Source organism: Felis catus, chromosome D3, assembly GCF_018350175.1.
Source record: "Felis catus isolate Fca126 chromosome D3, F.catus_Fca126_mat1.0, whole genome shotgun sequence".
NCBI classification, from domain to species: domain Eukaryota; kingdom Metazoa; phylum Chordata; class Mammalia; order Carnivora; family Felidae; genus Felis; species Felis catus.
Window position 1 is genome coordinate 46440257 of NC_058379.1, and position 22671 is coordinate 46462927.

The 22671-nt window shown below is 42.9% G+C and overlaps 1 protein-coding gene across 8 annotated transcripts in view; it reads left to right on the forward strand.

Annotated features, from left to right (window-relative positions):
* Window positions 1-22671, forward strand: part of LAMA3 (laminin subunit alpha 3) — a 273867-nt gene that overhangs the window by 232507 nt on the left and 18689 nt on the right. For all 8 annotated transcript variants that reach the window (XM_045041820.1, XM_045041821.1, XR_006588064.1 and 5 more), the window contains 13 exons: window positions 8-150; window positions 1327-1497; window positions 3368-3519; window positions 3666-3828; window positions 4494-4627; window positions 5694-5838; window positions 8900-9019; window positions 9403-9536; window positions 15973-16090; window positions 16471-16611; window positions 18488-18627; window positions 19379-19510; window positions 21240-21393. In XM_045041820.1, coding sequence (XP_044897755.1) covers window positions 8-150; window positions 1327-1497; window positions 3368-3519; window positions 3666-3828; window positions 4494-4627; window positions 5694-5838; window positions 8900-9019; window positions 9403-9536; window positions 15973-16090; window positions 16471-16611; window positions 18488-18627; window positions 19379-19510; window positions 21240-21393 — 1847 coding nt within the window. The remainder of the gene's footprint in view (window positions 1-7; window positions 151-1326; window positions 1498-3367; window positions 3520-3665; window positions 3829-4493; window positions 4628-5693; window positions 5839-8899; window positions 9020-9402; window positions 9537-15972; window positions 16091-16470; window positions 16612-18487; window positions 18628-19378; window positions 19511-21239; window positions 21394-22671) is intronic.

Here is a 22671-nt window from a genome sequence, read left to right on the forward strand (position 1 = left end):
TCAACAGTGAAGAAATTAACCAACAAACTGCCTGACATTTTGAGCAAGATTGAAAGTATCAACCAACAGCTGTTGCCACTGGGCAATATCTCTGACAACGTGGACCGTATCCGGGAGCTAATTCAGCAGGCCAGAGATGCTGCAAATAAGGTAGGTGTGTCCCCACATTGCCAGGCACTAAGCCTCCTTCTTTGAGAGGTTAACACATTCATCAAGAAAGGGAAGGTGTTTGTTTACACGGAAACTGGTTGTCTTTCTTGCTCTAATTCTTTAGTTGTTTGGAATGTGAAAGTTCACTTCCTCCTGTCATCCTTCAAAAGTGCACATTACCTTCATGCCCTAAATGATTTGGTATGTTAGGGACCTGAAGCAGTTTCCTCCCCACTGAGTTTATGCAGGCAGGAAGAACAGTTCTCCTCCACGCCTCACCTGGTGAAGTGTTATTGCAAGTTCAGGTAGGGTTCTGTGAGCAGAATGTGCTGATATGATGCTGCATAGGACCTACTTTCTTGTTATAACTTTAAAGTTATAGAATCCACCTTTATTGAGGGTGGAGGAATGGTTCCTATCAGCGAGGGCAGTGTTCTAAACACAGGATTATAGCAAATTTTCTTCACTGGAAATCAAATTCATCAGCCTTTGTTATTTTAACTTGACAGTTACTTGAATTCCTGACACTTCTCTATCAGAATTTGTTTTGGCCTAAAATAATACTAATGAAACATCTTGCTTTTTTCATCCACCCCCTGTGAGATATTTGCAGACAGAGGGTTGGGAAGCCAAGTCAGAGTATCACTACCCTAAAGGCACTGTGGTTGATTTCTCAGTTCACTATTTTTAGAGAGCCCTGATGCACTCATTTTTAAGGACTGTAATAAAAGCAACCATAACATGTAATATATTAATGGGGAATGATTCCTTAAAGAATTTATTTTAAAAATATTTTTGAAGTATTACATATCTACTAGGCACTAGGCATCATGCTAAGTGTTTCCACACGTTAGCTCATCTGCACAAAAACCTCCTAGTTGCAACTATGATAATAATAGTGATTATCATTTCTGAGACAGAGAATTAGATGCACTTCTCATAGACCTCTGGCCTATAAACAGGAAGAACATGGATGCTTTATTACCCAGCCCCTAAAACAGCTTCATGAGTTTATAATCCAGGTCTAGGAGTCATGCACACTCCTTTGCTCTTTATCATAACAACTAGGAAAGGTAGAGCTGAAAGGATTCGCATCAGAGGCACAAGCTACCACTGCGAGCACACCCCCTTTCCTCACAGGAGAATGGTTAATGCTCTAGATCTTTTCCCTCGTAGGTTGCTGTCCCCATGAGGTTCAATGGTAAATCTGGAGTTGAAGTCCGGCTGCCGGATGACCTAGATGATTTGAAAGGATACACATCTCTTTCTTTGTTTCTCCAAAGACCTGAGTCAAAAGAAAATGGGGGGACTGAGAATATGTTTGTGATGTACCTCGGAAATAAAGATGTAGGTATTGCTTTGACATTTCTCTTGTTTTTAAAAAAATATGGTTTGGGAATTTTTTTTTTTTTGAATGTTGGTTATATATTTGCTGCATGACCACCAAACTTAGTGGTCGAAAACAACAGTAAATATTATTTCATGCTGTTTCTATGGTACAATGTTCAAAGTAGCTTAACCCAGATGGTTCTGATTCAGGGTCTCTCTAATGAGGTGTCTGTCGAGATGTTGGCTGGGGCTGCAGGTATCTGAAGGCTTGACTGGGGCTGGAGATTTGCTTCCAGTTTGGCTGACTCACACACCTCGTAAGTTAGTGATGGTTGTCGGTAGGAGGCGTCTTCCATGCCGCGAGGTCCTTTCCGTAGGGCTGCTAAGTGTCCTCATGACATAGCAGCAGGCTTCCCCAGGAATGCTGTTGGGATGATCGAGCCGCCATCACCCTAGGGAATGCCGCTATTTGTGGGTTGAATTGTGGCCCCAAACAATATGGTTTTTGAGGCGTGTTGTCACCAGTGTGTCATAACTTCCTGCTTCCATTGGCGTAGCAGGAGGAAGTCCCACCAACACATCAGCAGACTCTACCACCTCTGATGGCACCGCAAGGGGTCTTCCATCAATCGCAGACTGTTACCTGCTGGCCTTATCTGATGGAGAGGCCTTGCCCAGTGGGCTCAGCATGTGGTACATGTGTGTGTACACGTGAGCACGTACACACCAGGGGTGAAAGATGAGCACCCCTCCGTACACAACCGGGGCGGCAATATCAAGGTCTCATGGAAATCAGCAGTGCTTCTTCCTCACAAAACTGTGACCCTGTCCTTGTCAGAATGCCCAGACCCTTAAGTCTGCAGGGGTGGGACCATGGGTGGATGAGGACCAGAGTGAAATGAAGCCTCTCCTGCCTAATTAATGCCCATCTCTTTTTAATTCTAAATTCTTTAAACCACAACTGCTACAGGCATTTTGAACAGTTCATTTTAGCTTTTAGCCCTCCTCTTAAAATATATTTCTTCAACTTAAGTGTCAGAGGAAAAGGTAATCACTGGCTGGGTTAGCATACAATGGCTGTGGGGGAAAAAAATGTCTGAAACATTGTTCTGGAAAATTCTAGTCAGTTAGAAAGTTGGCTGTCATTAGTGTATGTGGTATTTGAAGATTCCTAAAACTGACACTATTATTAATCACTCTCTCATGCTTTGAAGTGTTGGTACTTTATTTGTAGCTTTGTTATGACGTGACTTTCTGCTTTGTATTATAACAAAACACACATTACTTTATTCCTTCAAAATATTTGTACCATCTACCTACAAGGTGCCACATCCTGTATTTATGATAAACAAAAATTGTTTCTTGAATGTAAATTTCATGTTGTATATATATTTTACCACAATTTGAAAACTTCATATGTACTCTAAGGTGCCGTATTCTAACAGAGAAGACAGATACATACGTAGCTGACCATGATAATACAGGGTTCTAGGTGTTACAACAGAGGCATAGCAAAGTGTTAAGAGATCATTGCATGATACAGGGAGAACAAAAATGGCTTATCTCCCTTACCAGACTAAACTCTAGTGGAGACCTGAGTCCATATCTGGTTCATCTTTATGGCAAGTGCTTGGCAAATATTTGGAGATTTGGCCAACGGGGGAGTGAATACATGAGTGCAATAAACCAGGAGCAAAGACAGTGCAGACATTATTAATTAAATGTTCTATCTGTATCATTCTGTACAAGGAGGTACCTCTTTTATTCTGTCTTCCCAAGTCTTATTGTGTAAAACCCATTAGATATTTGAAATACACTCTCCTGGGATGGGGAGTTCAGAGAAACAGTGTGCCTGTGAAGTACACTAAGGTGGCCTTTCTGTCTCCAGGCCTCCAGGGACTATATCGGCATGGCAGTTGTAGATGGCAAGCTCACGTGTGTCTACAACCTGGGAGAACAGGAGTCTGAACTCCAAGTGGACCAGAGCTTGACCGAGAGCGAAACTCAGGAGGCGGTTATGGACCGGGTGAAATTTCAGAGGTATAAGTCCCATTGACCACTGCTCTTTGTTAATCTGACCCACACTCACCAAACTCCCACCGCTGAACCCCATTTTTAGTATCTTGGCTTTGACTTCTTCAATTTTTGTGTGATTTTTAAATATAATCTTGTTTATTTTTAAACAGAATTTATCAGTTTGCAAGCCTAAATTACACCAAAAAAGCCACATCCAGTAAACCTGAAACACCCCAATTCCATGACATGGAGAGTGGAAACAGCAACACCCTCCTCAACCTGGACCCTGAAAATGTTGTATTTTATGTTGGAGGTTACCCATCTGACTTTAGAGTAAGTGTCAATGTTATTTCACTGAGTGAAAATATTTAAATTTTAATTTGGTGTAATGACCTCACATCTCTATTTTAATTATCCATTATATATAAAATGAACTTAACTATATATTCTTAAAGCATATCCAGGGATAAATGCTAACAGTTCTTGAGCACTTCCTCTGTGCAGTGATCAAGATGCAAATAGATTAATTTAAAAAAAATTTTTTTAACGTTTTATTTATTATTGAGAGACAGAGTGAGACAGAGCATGAGCACGGGAGGGGTAGACAGAGGAGGAGACACAGAATTTGAAGCAGGCTCCAGGCTCTGAGCTGTCAGCACAGAGCCTGACGTGGGGCTCAAACCTACTAACTGCAAGATCATGACCTGAGCTGAAGTCGGACGCCCAACTGACTGAGCCACCCAGGCGCCCCAAGTAGATTAATTTAAGAAGGCATTACTATTCCCATTTCACGGATGAGGAAACTGAGACAGAGGGGTTTAATAACTTGCCCAAGGTCAAGCATCTGGTGAATAGCAAAGCCAGGGCCTCTGGCTCCAAGGTCCACATTCTTAGCCCCTAGGCTGCAGGGATAGTTTAAAGTGATGGATTCATACTGGTCTTGATCGACCTGACCACTGTCCTTGGTTGAATTAGATTTTCGGTTTCCTTTTTTTCAGCTTCCCGCCAGACTAAGGTTCCCTCCGTACAAAGGTTGTATTGAACTGGATGACCTCAATGAAAATGTTCTGAGCTTGTACAACTTCAAAAAAACTTTCAATCTCAACACAACTGAAGTAGAGCCTTGTAGAAGGTAAATAAAACCAGGCACTAGTGTCTCTGTAACTGTGATTTGGGGAACTTGCAACTATTTTATGTATAATAAAGGGATGAGCCAATAGGATGCTGTTGATGTCACTGATAGCTTTAGGCCAACAGATCTTAAATTATGATCGCACGCCACACTGCTAATCCACTCCCAACGTTTCCTCATTTGTATAAAATATTGGAGCGATAGAGTTTTCTCAATTTTGAAAAAAATAAACCCTTCTTAAAGGTTTGGTGCCTCCTACCACAAAATATTCAGTAATAGATGGTACCTAATTCAGGCACAAAATTATATATTGAAGTTGCAAAAAAAAAAAAAAATGTTGGTCCATGAAATGCACCATGACTTTCTAGGTACTCTGACAGCTGGACCTTTTTGAAAATTGCTGTCTTGAGCTTCCTGACTTCCCTATAGTTAAAAGGATTTGGACAGACTATTTATTACTCAGGATAAAATTATGTTTCAAGTTAATAATTTTTTACATTTCAAAGTCTTCAGCTGCCAGGCCACATCTTCCTAAGTAGATGGTTCCTAAATAGACAGTTAAGAGGAGACTCTTTAACTATTATCGCTTTAAAAAAATATTTATTTATTTTTAAAATTTATTTTTATTTTGAGAGAGAGGGAGAGAGCATGTGTGCGTGCATAGGGGTGGGGCAGAGAGAGAGGGAGGGAGAGAGAATCCCAAGCAGGCTCTGCACTGTCGTCAGCGCAGATCCCGATGCGGGGCTTGAACTCTCACCCACTGTGAGATCATGGCCTGAGCCAAAATCAAGAGTCAGATGCGTAACCAACTAAGCCACCCAGGTGCCCCTTAACTGTTAGCTTTTTTGAGCTAGGGTTTGATTATCATAGCATATAAGAGCACATCCAGGACAAATAGCTGGCTATTTTAACATTCTAAAGATGTTTTCTCTTTCACAAAATCATGACAGCTATGTTGCATGGGCTTTGCTCTGGTTTTTAGATAGCAGCATCTCCTATTAATAAACCCTCTTGAGTGGTGGTCCTTTGCTGCTGTGTTCTAACCTGTGATCTTTGATGTTGACAGGAGAAAGGAAGAGTCAGACAAAAATTATTTTGAAGGTACAGGCTATGCTCGAGTTCCAACTCAACCAAATGCTCCCTTCCCGACCTTTGGACAAACGATTCAAACCACCGTGGATAGAGGTTTGCTGTTCTTTGCAGAAAATCAGGTATTCTATGATAAACATCCAAACATACCCAATGTTTTGGATAAACATCCAAAAATACCCAATATTTCCATTCAGTTAAGCAACTTCGTGGTAACTGGGTTATTATAAATAACTAACTAGATCTGAAAAAATGTGCAGATGTTACCCACATCTTTTCTCTCGGCCCAATGCTGCTTTTTTTGGCTATGGGAGTATACCCCGGTTAATCGGGAGTTTGAGAACATGCCACCGAAACATGCCATTGTCAGTTTTATTCTTTGAAAACTGCTGTTTGCCTAATAATCAACTTATTCTGCCTGAAATCATGTGATGACCTCCCAGGGTCTCTGAGAGCCAGACTGTTTGACTTCCTGCTGTTTGCATCTTAGTCCGGCTCTCGCCAGACTGTGCAGAATTACGTCTCTATTGGCCTGATTCCTGGCTTCCCAAGACGTGGAAGCTTCCCTGTTTTCAAGCAGCTGTGGTTTCTGGAGGCCATTCTTCAGTCTAGTTTGGAGAAATCCGAAGTGACTCTCCAAGTCATGGTCAGCGCCATCTGCTGGGGGATGGGCCCAGACTTGCCCACTCCTGGAAGTACTACTGCCTCGTGGATCAGCCCATGGGATCTCTGTCTTTGAATGTGGGATCGATAAGGAGTTTGGGGTGTGACCCGCTCCTTCTACCTGCAGGGTGGGGACACAGACCTGATCCATCCCCCTTGTCTGGGGCTGGTCTTGACCCTCTGGGAGATTCCTAGGCTGAACCAGGAAGGACCTGGTTTGGGAAGGACCTGACCTGCCTATAGAGTGTAGGGAGCTGAGCAGTCACACAGCATCTTCAGGTGGTTGTTTTCTAAAACAAGGTCTTCTTGGCACTATGTTTTGAAGTTCTTGGAGACTGAGAACCAGAAATGCTATTCATATTAGAAGAAAATATATGGAATACCATTAGTAACCAGATGAGAGAAAATGATTTTGAGCACCGCTATGCTCATTACTCAGTGAGTCGATGTGACTCTGTTGATTTGGAGTGTGATGAACCCTGACTGGCTCCTTAGGACAAGGTTTAGGATTCAGATAAGGACTGTTGTTCCTTTTAAGTAAGGACTCTGTCAGTAGACTTCAAAAAGAGGCCTTCTGATCATAAGGGAACTGTGGAAGAATAAACTTTCAAGCCTTATATCAGAAATTCCTCAGCATATCATTTTTTTAAGTTCATTTATTTATTTTTGAGAGAGAGAGAGAGGGAGGGAGAGAGTGGAGAGGGGCAGAGAGAGAGGAAGAAAGAGAATCTCAAGTAGGCTCCATGCTAATAGCAGGGCTCAGACCCATGAACCGCAAGATCATGACCTGAGCCAAACTCGAGAGTCAGACACTTAACTGACTAAGCCACGTAGGCGCCCCCCAGCATAGCTTTCTAAGGAAAGGTCTGTTTCAAGTATGTTCCTTACGCAGTGATGGGGTTACAGTTACAACCAAGACAGACACAGTTGCTGCCTTCAAGGACCTTATATTCTAGAGGGGAGGACAAATATTTAACAAAGCCATACTCAGTAATTGGTTCATTAATTCATCACAATGACCATGAGTGGTATAGAGGAAAGGTTTGGGGTGAATGAAGATGTATAAAAGACTTTCTTGAGCAAAGGATGGGTAATCTGAGACCCGGAGGAAAGTAGAAGACAGCATTTGAAGAGGACAGAGCAGAAGGGTGATCCCTGTGGGGAACGAAGCACAAAGAAGACTCGGAAGTGGGAAGGGCAGGGAGACTCGGGGATGAAACAGTGGCCCTTGTGGCTGCAGCACTGGGAAGCAGAGGGAACACGGAGAAACAGAGTTGAAGGGGTGATCAGAGCCTCACAACATGTGCTGGGGAGTCAGGGCTCTATCCTGAGAGCAAAGGAGGATAATCAAACATGCCCGCACTGACATTGCCACAGAGCTCTCTGGCTGCAGAGTGGCAAGAAGGGACAGAGTGGGGGCACCTGGGTGGCTCAGTTGGTTGAGCATCTGACTCTTGACTTCCACTCAGGTCGTGATCTCACTTGGTGGGTTCAAACCCAGTGTTGGGCTCTGCACTAAGTGTGGAGACTGCTTGGGATTCACTCTTTCCCTTTCTCTTTGTCCCTCCCCCACTCACTCTTTCCCTCTCTGAAAATAAATAAGCTTAAAAAATATTTTAAAAAAAAAGAGAGAGAAGTGTGGCTGAGACTGGGTGGCATGAAATGGAAAGTTAAGAAATGGTGGAACCGACAAGATTTGGTTGGAAGAGAGAGAGAGAGGATTAAGAGTGACTCCTAGTAGGTTTGTGGCTGGCTCAGCAAGGGGATTTCTGGTGAGAGAGTGAAAGGAGGGGAGAGAGTGGTAGGAAGCTGGGAGGCATGATAGAGGCATGTAGGTCCCAAGCTCTGCTTGAGATACTCAGAATTTGAGGTATCAGTAAGCCACGTGTGCAGTAACAATAAGGTAACCAGATGTGCAGATCTGGCCCTGGGAAGACAAGTCTTGGCTGGAGGGAAGCATCTGGGCTTCGTGGGCACACACCTGCATTGGGCTGCAGAAGTGACTATGACTTTGAGGCACAGAGCGGGTGGGAGGGAAGAGGAGGTTCTCTGAGGGCCCTCAGGGATCCCTCCACATGCGAATGGAAGGAGGGGACGCTCGAGGGGGATGAGGCGGACACATAGCAATAAATCAGCAAGCAGATGGCGGCAGACGTCTGGGACCGTGCCTCTCTCCAAAAGGTAGCAGCCATCTTTTCAAATGATATTAACGATCTGTGTCTTTTCACTTTCCATTCATGCATGCTGCTTATGGATCGTATGAAACAAAATCATGATAACGGATACATTTATTGTGTCTTTCCTGTGTGCTAGCCACCGTGCATGATGTTGAACACTGCTTACAATATTTAACCGTCATACCCATCCTGGCAATGGGATATCACGGCACTATTATCCCTGTTAACTGAGGAGGCAGCTGAAGCTGAGGGCAGTTTGTATCTTGAGAGTAACCTGAATCCCAGCCCTCTAGGTATTCTTTGGTGGAATCTTCTGGTAATCTACATTGTTTCCATGCTCTAGGATCGCTTCATATCTCTAAATATAGAAGATGGCAATCTCCTGGTGCGCTACAAACTGAATTCAGAGCCACCAAAAGAAAAAGGAGTTACCCACACTGTCAACAACGGAAAAGACCATTCGGTACATCCTTTGAACGTGTTCACGTGAATTGTTAAATGTCCTCAGTACTTTAGAATTAAGTCAGTGCCAGGACATTTTTCTATTACCAGACTAACTTAACAGTTATTAAAGGATGAGGGACACATCTCTCAAAATCGGAATATTTGGGCATGAAATATATATATGTATATATGGCATATATAAAACATGATTAATTTCAAATGCAAACATTTCTATTAAAATGTTTTAATATTATATTTTTATCCAAAAGTTCTATGGCTCAGAATCTTCCTACCATGTATATAATGAATCTGAAGGAAATAAAAACATAATAGCTCTGAACCACGGTGAATAGGTTGCTTTAATTGCCCATTGCTTGCTGACTCATCTCTCATTTATTTTAGATCCAGATCAAAATCGGGAAAGCCCAAAAACTCATGTGGATAAATGTGAATTCTAAAAAAATCAGAATTGAAGGTGAAATATTCGATTTCGGCACATACTATCTGGGAGGGATTCCAATTTCAATCAGGGAAAGGTAAGACGATGTAAAACAAAACAAAAAACAAAGAGGCAGGTTACCTCTCTTCGTGGTTATGATTGCTAATGATTAGTTTACCTTTCCAAATTCCAGCAACAAACACAAAACGTTTAACTTCTTAGTGTTAACAGTGTTAGCCAACAGAGCAAAACAGGTTGTGAACACTGGATAATGAGACTGGCCGTTGAAAGGAGAGTGAGGGAATCGCGGGTTACCCACCACCCCCAGGGTCCTTCTTGGGAACAGAGAAGCCATAGGGAATGTGGTTGGTGTTGACAGTGCTGCAATAAGAATGGAGGCTGTGGCCCTGGGGCCCTTCAAGGTAGCGCAGGAGAGCGCAGGCGGTTCCATGGCCTGGCAAGCAGCGCTGGGCACTAAAAGTTGGGGTTGCTGCCTTCAGGAAGTATGTCCAGAATTTAAAGCATGTCTGTATTACTTGGCCTTTTGTGTTATCAAGGACTAAATAGGTACATCACTGCTTCTTGGATAATGAACACATGGACGAATTAAGTTAATGTGAGAGGAAGTGAAGCTTCATCTGAATGAGAAAAAAAAAATACGACTTCCAGAATGTGCTTAAAAATAACTTTTACATTTAAACTTGTGTGTATCCTCCAAAAAGGCATTTAAATAGCTGACAATAGGGGCGCCTGGGTGGCTTAGTTGGTTAAGCGTCTGATTTCAGCTCAGGTCATGATCTTGCAGTTCAAGGGTTTGAGCCCTGCGTAGGGCTCTGTGCTGACGGCTTGGAGCCTGGAGCCTGCTTTGGATTCTGTGTCTCCCTCTCTCTCTGCCCCTCTCCTGCTCCTGTGTGTCTCTGTCTCTCAAAAATAAATTAACATTAAATAGCTGACAGTAACGTGTGGAAGGACTCCCTGGAAGGTTAGTACAGACTCATGACTGAGTTAAGAGCACTCCCCCATGAAACTGTGTTTATTATGATTATTCTTACATGAGATCTGAGGATATTGAACTCCTTTTCTAATTTATAAATCAGGTGAAAGGAGTACTAGATGTGGTTTTTAAGGTGTTGTGTATAGGTGGTCTTTCTTCAGGAATCCTTATACATGTGGGCATTGGTCCATCCATAGTAAAGAGGAACTAATATTCATTTTAAAGTTCTTAAGGTTACCCTCAAAGACGAAAATACAGGTGAGAAAGCTCTACACTTAATAGAGTTTGGGAGTGAATATCTTAGATTCTTTGAACTAGAAAGGACCTTGCATGGGATGCAACCTCTGAATTTTATAGATGAAGGAATTGAGAGCCAAAGAGGGGCCGTTCATATTTAGCATCATCAACATTAAATACCAGTTCAACCATGAATTGCTGTTACGAATGATCAGTAATCTTGATTTTATTCAATTAAATGTGATAAAATAGATTAACTTAAGGAAGTCAGCACTGCTGTGCACATCTGAGATTCCCATTCATTCATTACACAAGTACTCATTGAGTGTCTAGTGACATCAGGCAGTGTGGCTGTTGCTGACAAGGCAATGATGAACTGGCCAGGACCTCAAGTGTAGCAGATGGGAGACCACAGAGAAGCTCAGGGTCCTGTGAGTCCCCCGGAGGGAATCTAATCTGCTTGGGGGCATCAAGAAGGTGGTCTCTGGCTGGGACCTGAAGTATAGGAGCAATCAACATATGTAAAGCGCCAAGAGCTGGAGAAAGCGTGAACTTCCAAGGAACTGGAGGATACTGGCGAAGCAGGCTGGGGGTGCCACATGGGGCTGGTGTGGGAAGCAGGGGCCAGAACACAGAGGACCTTGAAAATCACAGTAAGACAGCCGTTGCTGGGGGGACACCAGCAGAGAAAGGACATTATCAATTTCAACTTCTCAGTAGCTCACTCCGGTGCAGGGTAGAGACTGGATTCGAGAGGGAAAAGGCAGAGGCAGGTAGAGCAGTTGGAAGATGAGCTTATTAACAGAGGCAAGAGATGAGGGCAGCCGCAGGGAAGCAGCTGTGCAGATAAGGCAAAGGGCGTGGATGCTTAGTATCATTAGGACAGCAGATGGGTAGTACTGAACGGTTGCTTGGGGCTGGGGAGGGAAGTAGAAAAATGTTCAGGGGTGACACCTGGGTTTTGCTCCAGTGCTTGGCCAGATGGATGGCACTGGCAAGGAGGCAGGGGGATGGGTTCGGTCTGAGCCAGGCTGAGTTCCCGGAACCCGAGAGCAGGTGGAGATGCCAGAAAGCAGTTGGACAAAGGCCTGGACCTCTACAGAGAAGTCTGGGCTGGAGAAAGGGTGAATGCAGCTCAGGTACAGGTGTTGGTCAAGCTTGTAGGGCAGGTGAGCTCACCCGGAGCACTGAGGAATTCTTGGAGGCAGCAAGGAAGCTACTGGTCAGTGGTTTGCATTTATGCGGCGTTAGCAGAAGACCACGGGTAGCAATGTGGGTGCCAGTGAGTCAGGATTTACGAGGAAAGGGTAGTGGGTGATAATCAAAAAGAAGTCATTCTAGTCTTGGCTCAGCCACTAAGGAGCAGTGGGACCTTGAGTTAAGTCAGCACTCAGCCTTTCTTTGCCTTATCATCCCTATCCACTTATGAAATACATATGTGGAAAGGCACCTGGGTGGCTCAGTTGGTTAAGTGTCTGACTCTTGATTTCTGCTCAGGTCTTGATCTCGTGGTTTGTGGGTTCAAACCCCGTGTCGAGCTCTCTGCTCTGACAGGAGAGCCCGCTTCAGATTCTTCCTCTCTCTCTGCCCCTCTCCTGCTCACACTCTCACTCTTTCTCAAACAAACATACATACATAGATATAGTTATGCATATACAAATAGATGTACATACAGAATTTTTCTAGTAATTTTTCTAGTAATCTAGCAATAAATCTAGTAATCTAGTAAGTCCTAGAGTTTTCCAAACAAGGGACTACTTCTTTTTCTGGGTGAGTTTATACTTTGAGTTTTTACTAAAATCATAAGAACATCTGGGGCACCTGGGAGGCTCAGTCGGTTAAGCATCCGACTCTTGATTTCGGCTTAGGTCACGATCCCAGAGTTGTGGGATGGAGCCCTGAGTCAGCCTGCTTAAGATTCACTCTCTCCCTCTCCCTCTGCCCCTCCCTCACTCACTCTCTCATGCTCTCTCTCCCTCAAAAAAAAAAAAAAAAAAATCAAAAGAAGATGGAAAATGTAAGAGATAGAAGACACTCAAAAGAGTTCACTGGCCTTTTACTCCCTTGCAAATAAAATGCTAAGCAATATTGGCCATTTCTGGCCCTGCTTTATCCCTCTGGTGACATCTTTGATGGTCCAGAGAGTCTTGAATCTCCCTGTGATGGGGGCCACTGGGGGGTGGGTGGGCAGACAGGAATCCTACTAAGTACCCACACCCAAGCTCTGCGGGGCAGGCAAACAATCCTTCTAAAGGAGGGAGGTGTTCTGATTCCCACATAAGGGGAAGGCCCTTACAGACAGCAGCACTTAAACCTAGTTTGGAATGAAGGAAGCCAGTTGAATCTCTAAATGAAGCAGCCCTGACCAAGAGGTTTTGTGAGTGCCCTGTTCTGTCCTCTCTCGCTATAATGTATCCCCATGGGGGTGGGAGCCCAGATCTGGGAATGACTTGTTTAGGATTACAATCAGAAATCATAATCTGTTAATCCCATCTGCTTCCCATGAGAAGAGAAAATCACCCAGGTGATTCCAGAGGCTCTCAAGCAACAGGAAGTCTTTCCTGAGGAAAGACCTACACCATTGTGTCGGTGTAATAATAAACCATTAAAATGAAAATAGTAATTCTTTTTTTTCTTTTAGTGTTTATTTATTTTTGAGAGAGACAGAGCATGAGCAGAAGAGGGGCAGAGAGAGAGGGAGACACAGAATCCAAAGCCGGCTCCAGGCTCTGAGCTGTCAGCACAGAGCCCGACGCAGGGCTCAAACTCAAGAACCATGAGATCGTGACCCGAGCTGAAGTCAGCCGCTTAACCCAGGTGCCCCGAAAATAATAATTCTTAAAGTAAAAATCAAGGATCTATTGGACGTTTACTCAGTACCCAGCACTAAGTTTAGGATTACATTTGGCTCTTACTGCTCTGAAATCTGTCGACCACAGGTTTGGACCAGGTTGGTCTTTGTGAATGGATTGGCCCACAGTGTGCATACATACCCCCGGGCGCTAACCCATTCATACAGCAGCCTGCACCCCTACACATTCACATTCCTCTCGCAAGCGTGTTCAGCCTTTGCATCCTGGACTCACCATGGAATTCTAGACCTTCAGATGAGGCAGAGTGACAAGAACGCCTCGAAGGAGAGTGGAAATAAATCTTCCATCTTAACATCTCCGCTGCAGATAACTGTTCTGTAGAAAGAGTCTCCATTCTTCCAAGTGCTAGAAGTACACAGACGGTGTAAACGTAAAGAGCAAGGACCAGTGTGTGTGCCACACCGCTCAGGTCCCAGCACTGAGGTGGCCACTTTCCTGCCGCATGACCTCAATCAAGCTGCTTGACCTCCACATGCCTCCCCATGCTACATCTGGAACATAGTCAGAGGATCTACCTGTCTCTTAGGGCGGGGTGAGGATTCAAAGTGGGTCAAAGAGTCAGCCAGGCAGGTGGTGAGAGCTCAGTAAATGTTAGAGAAGAAAATAGCTCCCTCGAAAGGTTCTGGCGGGCCTGGAATACTAGTGCCTGACACAAAATAGGTGCTCCCTGTCCCCCGGCTGCCTTTCTTCTCCGCTTTGCTTTTCTGCTACCTTCTTCCTTCAACTTACACTTGATGGAAAGAAGGACCTCAGGGGATGGTGATGGGTCTAAACCGTGTGGAAACCCCACAGAGAATGGATTTTAAAATATGTGTAAATAGACAAGCTCCAGGAATGAATGCAAACTTTCTTTCTTTTCCAAGGCAAAAAGCCATCTTTATAAAATAATTAAGCTCAAGCTGCAATACCAGCGAGGATTCATTTCTTCCTTTTCGTTCTAATGAAATTTAATTGTATGCATATTACATGTAGCTCAACTATTTATAATGACTTGAATAAAAATGAATACAGATACCTTTCCACTTAGAAAGGTGAGCTGCCTTAGGGATTTATAAGGAAATGAACCTTGGGGTTTTCTTAGTTACATCATTTGTTTAAGAAATGACAACTATTTGCCTGGACTCCAGTCAGTTCATGTGTGTTAATGGTGTATGTGAAGTCAGCTCCAGACAGATGCAAAAGTCAAATCCAAGGGGAAATGCAAAAAAAAAAAGAAAAAAAAAGGAGTGGGGAATGCCAAGGTAGCCACATAGGCTGAGTTGCTGCAACAAGAAATTCCTCTCATTACGATGACTGTACTTATATGGGGAGAGTTACTCACCCTGGCATCTCACGTGGAGTCCTTGCTCTGTACTGGGCATCATTTGAGTATGTTACACATATTAACCCGCTTAAATTCATAACAACCCGATGGAACAGATGAACATGTTCCCATCGTAGAAATGAGGATACAGAGGCACAGAATAGTTAGATCGTCTGCTCAAACCACAGGGACAGGCCTTGAACCCAGGCAGTCTGGGTGCAGAGCCCTCAGTTCTAGTGCAGCAGAATATGCCTCCCGCACTCTCACAACTGCATGCCACACCCAGTGCCCAGCAATTCCAGTGCCTTCACTTTTTGTTGTTGTTGTTGTCGTTTGTTTATTTATTTACTTTTGAGAGACAGAGCACAAGCCGGGGAGAGGCAGAGAGAGAGGGAGACACAGAATCCGAAGCAGGCTCCAGGCTCTGAGCTGTCAGCCCAGAGCCCAACACAGGGCTTGAACCCATGAACTGTGAGATCATGACCTGAGCCCAAGTTGGACGCTTAACTGACTGAGCCACCCAGTCAGTTCCCATGAACTTGTTTAATCCTCACAGTGCTTTCCGTTGTTCTGGCCTGGCATCGATTCAATACCAAGCCACGTTTTTCATCATTGACTAGAACACAAATGTAACAGTTTGTTTCTACTGAGTTAACGGTGACTAACTTAAAAGTGGATAGAAAAAAAAAGAGCTAAGAGTTTTCTAGAGCATTCTCGGGTCTAATAAGTGACTTCTTTATTAATATATATTTATATAATATTGATAGTATATTAATTTGTTAATATACTTCCTATTCACCATGTACCACCATTACTCTGGAAGGGGAGTGGGCAATTCTAGATCTTGTACATTTCCTGTCTCTATACTTTTTGAGGGCACTGACCGTTCTTCTGTCAACACTATCATGTTTATTTTTAAAGCTGAGAATGCAGAATCACACTGAAAGGAAGTAGATTTTCTCAGCTTCACAAAATAAGTAGTGTTACAGAAATCCCATGAGAACAGACACCCGTAAAATAAATACCTGTTTATGGGTGAAAAGTAGCAGACAAAGTAGAGTTTCAGCTCTAATTCTCAGACAAGCCTGGTCTGGTACACCTCTTCCTTTTTTGTACCCCAAATCAGGTTTAACATTTCTACACCTGCTTTCCGAGGCTGCATGAAAAATCTGAAGAAAACTACTGGTGTTGTTAGGTTGAATGACACTGTGGGAGTAACAAAAAAGTGCTCAGAAGACTGGAAGGTGAGTACTGAAAACGTTGTAGAAAAGTACTGCTCCCCAACCAACCCATCTTTGGTATTCATTTCCACATCAACTTTTGAGTCTCCCAGTAGCACACAGTATTATGATGAAATGGTTCCTCTATACTCCCTACATATTTGCAAGATACAGAACGCCTTCAGGTTTGCAAGTTAAATTTGTAGGAAAAAAGGAATACCGACTATACACACAAAAACGCAGATGATTGGTAGATTATCATGCAGAAAAGCAAACTCTGTTTTTTTCCCGAGGCAACATAAACCACATTAATCAGCTCAGGTGAAGTGACATAGAATAAGATACTGGATTTCAGCCATGAAATGATTCCAATGCCAATAATGTATTCTGTGTTTGCCTTTCAGCTCGTGCGATCTGCCTCATTCTCCAGGGATGGACAGTTGAGTTTCACCAATTTGGATTTGGCTTTTCCCAACCACTTCCAGGCCTCCTTTGGATTTCAGACCTTTCAACCCAGTGGCCTATTATTAAGTCACCAGACAGAGGTATGAAATATTGCATGAATACTGAATAAGATTTAAACCCGACTCAAAGTTTGATGTCAAAAACAGTAGAGAGATTTTGAAGGTAAATTAACTAGGCATTTTATCCATCATCACAGGGTGAAGGACATTGTATATTTCAACCATGGAGGTTATTGTTCTTCCTGGGACAAGTCCTAAAAGAAAAAAGGCTTAGGAAGTACATTATGGTTTACAGAATTGAATTTATATGTATTCATGGACCCATTTTCATTTCTCTTGGGTTTATTTTAGGAGTTAATGTGAATTATACTGTTACATGTAATGATGTAGCTTAAAGTTTTAGATCTAAGAAAAAATCAGAATATATCCCCACTATTCTTTTTTGATTCTACAAAAGATAGTTCTTCAGATTCCTTTTTTGCATCATCAGCTAGTTGTACAATATTTACATCTGGGGAATAAGGTCCTTTGCTCTTTGTTCATGTACAACAACAGGACAGAATTCTCTTCAGCAAGAAGGTACCCTCTGTAGATTTATAGGGTTTCACTCGTGTTGTTATACAGGGGCAGAAGTCAACTAATAGGTAGAAGTCCCCTGGTAGAATGAGGAGGGGGTTTAAAATAGAGGTAGAAGTAGAATACTGACATTCTTGGATTTGTTTCTTCAGGATTGCCAACACAACACAACACAACACAACAGGCATCCAACATTTGTTGAAAGACAGAATGGTAGCTGACTCTGTGATTCTGTGGCTATATCATATTAGAAGGTCTCTTTTCTCGTGATATAGTTGCTCAATCGGCCTTTAGAGATCTTTTTTTTTTTAACTACCCCCTGAAGAAGCACGTACCAGCATTTTTGACTGCAAGAATGCCCTTTCTATCAAAGTAGGATGATATGACCTAGTTCTTTTGACACCCAACATTTGTTTCCTTTGCTGAGGCTAGAGATACTGAGTATACAGTATACAAAACGGTCAAAAGCCAGCATAAGAGTTGACTTAGCAAAAGAGGAGATCAATCCTAGACCTAGAAATCCTAGAAATATCCTAGGAACATTGCCCTCAACTTCATAATGGGTTAGCTAAGAAATACATATAAACTGGCATTCTTTTATCCAATTTATAATGAATAGTACCAACTGAAAAAAATCAAAATATAAAGCTGACAATGGCTACAACCACATGCTGTAAAAATTGTTTTAGCCTAAAAGCTCATTATTGAAAATTGCAAAACAAAAAACAAAAACAAAAAACAAAAAACCTGTACGTGGTAGAAAAAAAAACAACAGGAAAATTCAAATGACAACTACCGACTCTACACATATTTTTTAATTAAGAATCCACAGAAAGAATCTAATCATCTTGCCAAAATTTAGATCTGCAGAGTTTGATGTCAGAAAACTGAACCTCCTTGAAATTATGACCATAAAATAAAAAATTCCTAATGACTGAAGAAAAGATATCATTGTTACGATCATATATGGAAAAACAGTTGATGAATGAAACCTTCATCACAAAATTAATTGAGGAAAGAGTTGATCCTGATGAAAATAACATAAGCACATTGAAAATAGAAATAGAAAAATTTAGAGATGGCTTAACTATTTTGTGTAATTGATGGAGAAGTTAAATTGGTTTATGAATGTATTTCCATAAAATGCTTTTGACAGATTCATCAGTGTTTAAACAATTTGGATAAGACTTTTATATTCATAAACACGGAGTCAAAATAATCAAAAATAATCTTTAGCTCAAAATAGCAAAGTCAAAACATTTGGGTCAACCCCACCTGACTGTTTTATGCATGGTTTTGATCAGAAATTCAGTATTGATACACCTGTAATCTTGAAATAGAAATTAATGACATTGACGGGCATATGCTGTGATGATTTCAGGCAAATAACCTGCAGGTCACCCTGGAAGATGGTCACATTGAACTGAACACCAGGGATGGAAGTAGCCCCATTTTTAAATCCCCCCAGACGTACACGGATGGTTTGCTGCATTACGTATCTGTAATAAATGATGACTCTGGGTGAGTGCAATGGCCCTTCTGCCAGAGCTCTTGAGACTTTTATTTCGTTTAATGGAATTTTCTAGTGTCTTTTTTGTGAAGTATGTGTCCTTGATGCTGACACTGTTTTCCTAGTAAGATTTGCCTTCTTCCTGGTTCTGGATCAATTTACTCATAAAAAAAAAAAATCAATCCATCAACCATGGGATGGATATACAAATTGCGGTATATTCAAAATGCAGGAGTGAAACGGGTAACAAGCAAAAAGATCTACCACTGTGTGGGGTGACATGAGTGAACTTCCCAGTGTACTGCTGAGTGAAAGAGGCTGCACATAAAAGAATCATCTTCCATGATTTCATTTCTATAAAATTCAAAAACAGGCAAAATTAATTTCTTTTCTCAGTATTCAGGATAGTGGTCATACCCTTGGAGGGAGAGAAGCAAGCACAAGGCAGGGTTCCTGGGTGCTGGTCTGTTCTGCTTCTTTATCTGGGCGCTGGTATCATTGGTATATTCACTTTGCAAAAAATTCACTGAGCTGTACACAGGATATGTGAACTTCCTGTACGTATAGAATACTTTAACAAAAATCTGTGCCAGAGAAATACATGGAAAAAAATGTAAGTGCTCTTTAAAAATAAATCTGGTCTAACAAGTTACTTTAGGTTAAAGATACTGAGTCTGAATCGAAGACAATAAGTTGACCACATGATGAGAAACGTTTCTTCCCTGCAGTTCTCACTCTTGTTTTGTCTTCCTCCTCTTCCAGACTCCGGCTTCTCATTGATGACCAGCCTCTGAAGAATAACCACAGGCTAAGACACTTGTCAAATTCCCAGCAAACCCTGCGTCTGGGCGGAAGTCACTTTGAGGGTTGTATCAGCAATGTTTTTATCCAGAGGTGCGTCCTTTCCTCTGTGTGTGTCTGTGGGTGTGAGAGCCGCCTGCCTACAGGGAGGGCATCTCCTTGCTCTGGTAGCACAGCTGGATGTGTCAACATGTGCTGCACCAGGCCCTCATTCCACAAACTTGCCCATGCCTTCTTAGACAAGATACACACGTTAAAAACAAACCACCTCCCACAAAAACTTCCCTGCCTCCCTTTGTGGGAGTAGCTTTGGCACATAACCTTGGAAAAGGTCTAATCAAAATTAATTTTTGGATGATGGCCCTGAGAATTTTCCAAACTGAAATTTCACTTCATTTGAATCAAGACTGCACATTTGATTTAATCAGAATCTGTCCCATTTTGGGGGCTGACGGCTTGCATGGGCCAGTGTACTGCTGGGAAACCAGACCACCATACTGTCAAACTCAAACGTGTCTCTCTATAGAGAGAGGAGCCTGGTGCTAGCGTGCAAATGTTTAGATGTTCTTTTCTTTTGATTCAAAATAATCACCTTATTTTTCTTTTATTTTGTTTGCTTATTTATTTTAATTTTTTTAATGTTTGTTTATTTTCAAAGGAAAGAGAGACAGAGCGTGAGCAGGGGAGGGGCAGAGAGAGAGAGGAAGACACAGAATCTGAAATGGGCTCCAGGCTCTGAGCTGTCAGCGCAGATGCTGACGCGGGGCTCGAACTCACAAACCATGAGATCGTGACCTGAGCTGACGTCGGTCGCTCAATTGACTGAGCCACCCAGGCGCCCCATAAGTTTATTTACTTATTTTGAGGAGAGAGAGAGAGAGAGAGAGAGAGAGAGAGAGAGAGAGACAGCCAGCACACAACCCGGGGAGGGACAGATAGAGAGAGGGAGAGAGAGAATCCCAAGCAGGCTGTGTGCCATCAGCACAGATGATCACTTTTAGATAAAAGGCAAAGCCCTGCCCAGGGCAGAAGGAGATCCCAGGACTGGTAAGGAAACTCAGGCAACCTGTTGGGAGCTCGGGGGCTCCTATTTTCCATCAAGGCTCAGACACCAATCACAAGATAAAGCAGATTTATCTGTGAGACTCCCCTACACAAGTGCACAAGATAAAAAGCCTTCTACAAACTCACTTCTGAGGTTCCTGATGTCCACCATCACTCTAGATCATCGACACCCACCTTTCTCCTCTCTGCATATTTCATTTTCATATTTCTAGATGACACCTGTTCCAAAGAAAGAGCTGTAGTATACTGGCTTTGCCCCAGCCCTAACCATTTAAGTGAATACAGTTTCTCAGGCCTTTCTGCTGGTAAGACACCGTGCTGGGTATTTTAGGGAATGCAGACATGGGTAACAGCACATCCTCCTTTTCTGAGCCCAGTGCCTCCTCTAGACACAATGTACAGGTAGGAGAGGAAAGTTTACCTAGAAACCATGACAGTATGAACATGTATTCTTAAAGCAAGTTCTCGGGGCGCCTAGGTGGCGCAGTCGGTTAAGTGTCCGACTTCAGCCAGGTCACGATCTCACGGTCCATGAGTTCGAGCCCCGCGTCAGGCTCTGGGCTGATGGCTCAGAGCCTGGAGCCTGTTTCCGATTCTGTGTCTCCCTCTCTCTCTGCCCCTCCCCCGTTCATGCTCTGTCTCTCTCTGTCCCAAAAATAAATAAACGTTAAAAAAAAAAAAGCAAGTTCTCATGCCAGTGCACCTTCTTTGAGATGTCAGAGTTTGGCAGTGGTTTTCTTTTCTGCCCTCATTCCAGGCTCTCAGAGAGACCTGCAGTCCTGGACTTGGCCAGTAAATCTACCAAGAGAGGTGTGTCCCTGGGAGGCTGCAGTTTAAATAAACCACCTTTCCTCATGTTGCTTAGAGGTTCTACAAGGTTTGACAAAGCCCACACTTTCAGTATCAACCAGGTAAGTGTACCCTACACTGGCTTTTGCTTCTCCCCAGAGGATTCTCATGAGCGATTCTTACCCCACATGAGATGTTGGGGAAAGGGCTGGGGTGGTGTTAGGGGTGCAGATCACCTGATCCCTTGGTGGTCAGTGCCTCCAGGAAGGGTGGTCAGTGCCTCCAGGGATTGATAGGTCATCAACAATTGGATTATGCCAAAATGTGGAAAAGGTTTCCGTTTTAGCTTTTATTTTGTATCTTGATGAAAATTTGGCAATTTTTTGTGGACACAACAAATTGAATCTCAGGTTTCTCAATTCCTATACACAATGTCTCGCTCTTTTGACATTCCTGTTGTGTACCCAACAGGTATAGTGATTTTCTCTAGAATACAAGGGTCATGCCCCTTCCCCTCCCCATAGACAACCCTCCACCCTGGCTCTTAAGACAACATAAACACATGCACCCAGGCCTTGCCAATACCAGTGTGGTTTGACCTTGACTGCACACTGGAAACATCTGGGGAGCTTTTAAAATCCCAGTGCTTGGGTTGCATCCCACCTAATTACATCAGATGCTCTTGAAATAGGTCCAAGTGGCAGGAGTTTGTAAAGCTTCCAGGTGATTCTACTTTGCAGCACTAAGGCTGAAAGGAAGTAAAATCTCTTGTTTGGAGGAGTAGAAGCACTGTAATGAATTGGACACAGCATTAGGACTTAAAGAATTCCTTGCTGTGGCCGAGGTCAACACTATGACCTCCCCGTGTCTGAGGTTACAGTTAATACGATTAATGGGTATTAGTGAGCACCTCCTATGCGCCGGGCATTGCGCTAAGCTCTTTAAGTGGCTTTTCTTACTACATCTGCAAGTAACCTTGTGAGGGATGTATTATTACTGTACTTCTATACGACCATACTACAGTAATAGTACCAAGCAAGTATATTACTAGCCACATCTTACAGAAAAAGATGCAGCAGTTTAGAAAAATAAGCAATTTTCCCAAGCTCCCACAGATAGAAGGTGCAGTAGGAATTCAAAACCAGATAGCTTGATCCCACAGCCTGCACCCTCCTAAGAGCAATGTGCTTCTGTTCAGCACACTTTTCTCTCAACGTCAACCCCCATGCTACTTGTCTGCCAATATTTCCCTTGCTGCACGGTGATTTGGAGAAGTTGAATAGATAGTCCATAATAAGAAATGTTTTATGCTACTACGAAGAAATATACTTTATAGAGGGTAGTCATTTTGCTGATATGAAAACAACATCTTTAGGACTGCTCCATCAGGAATGAAATCA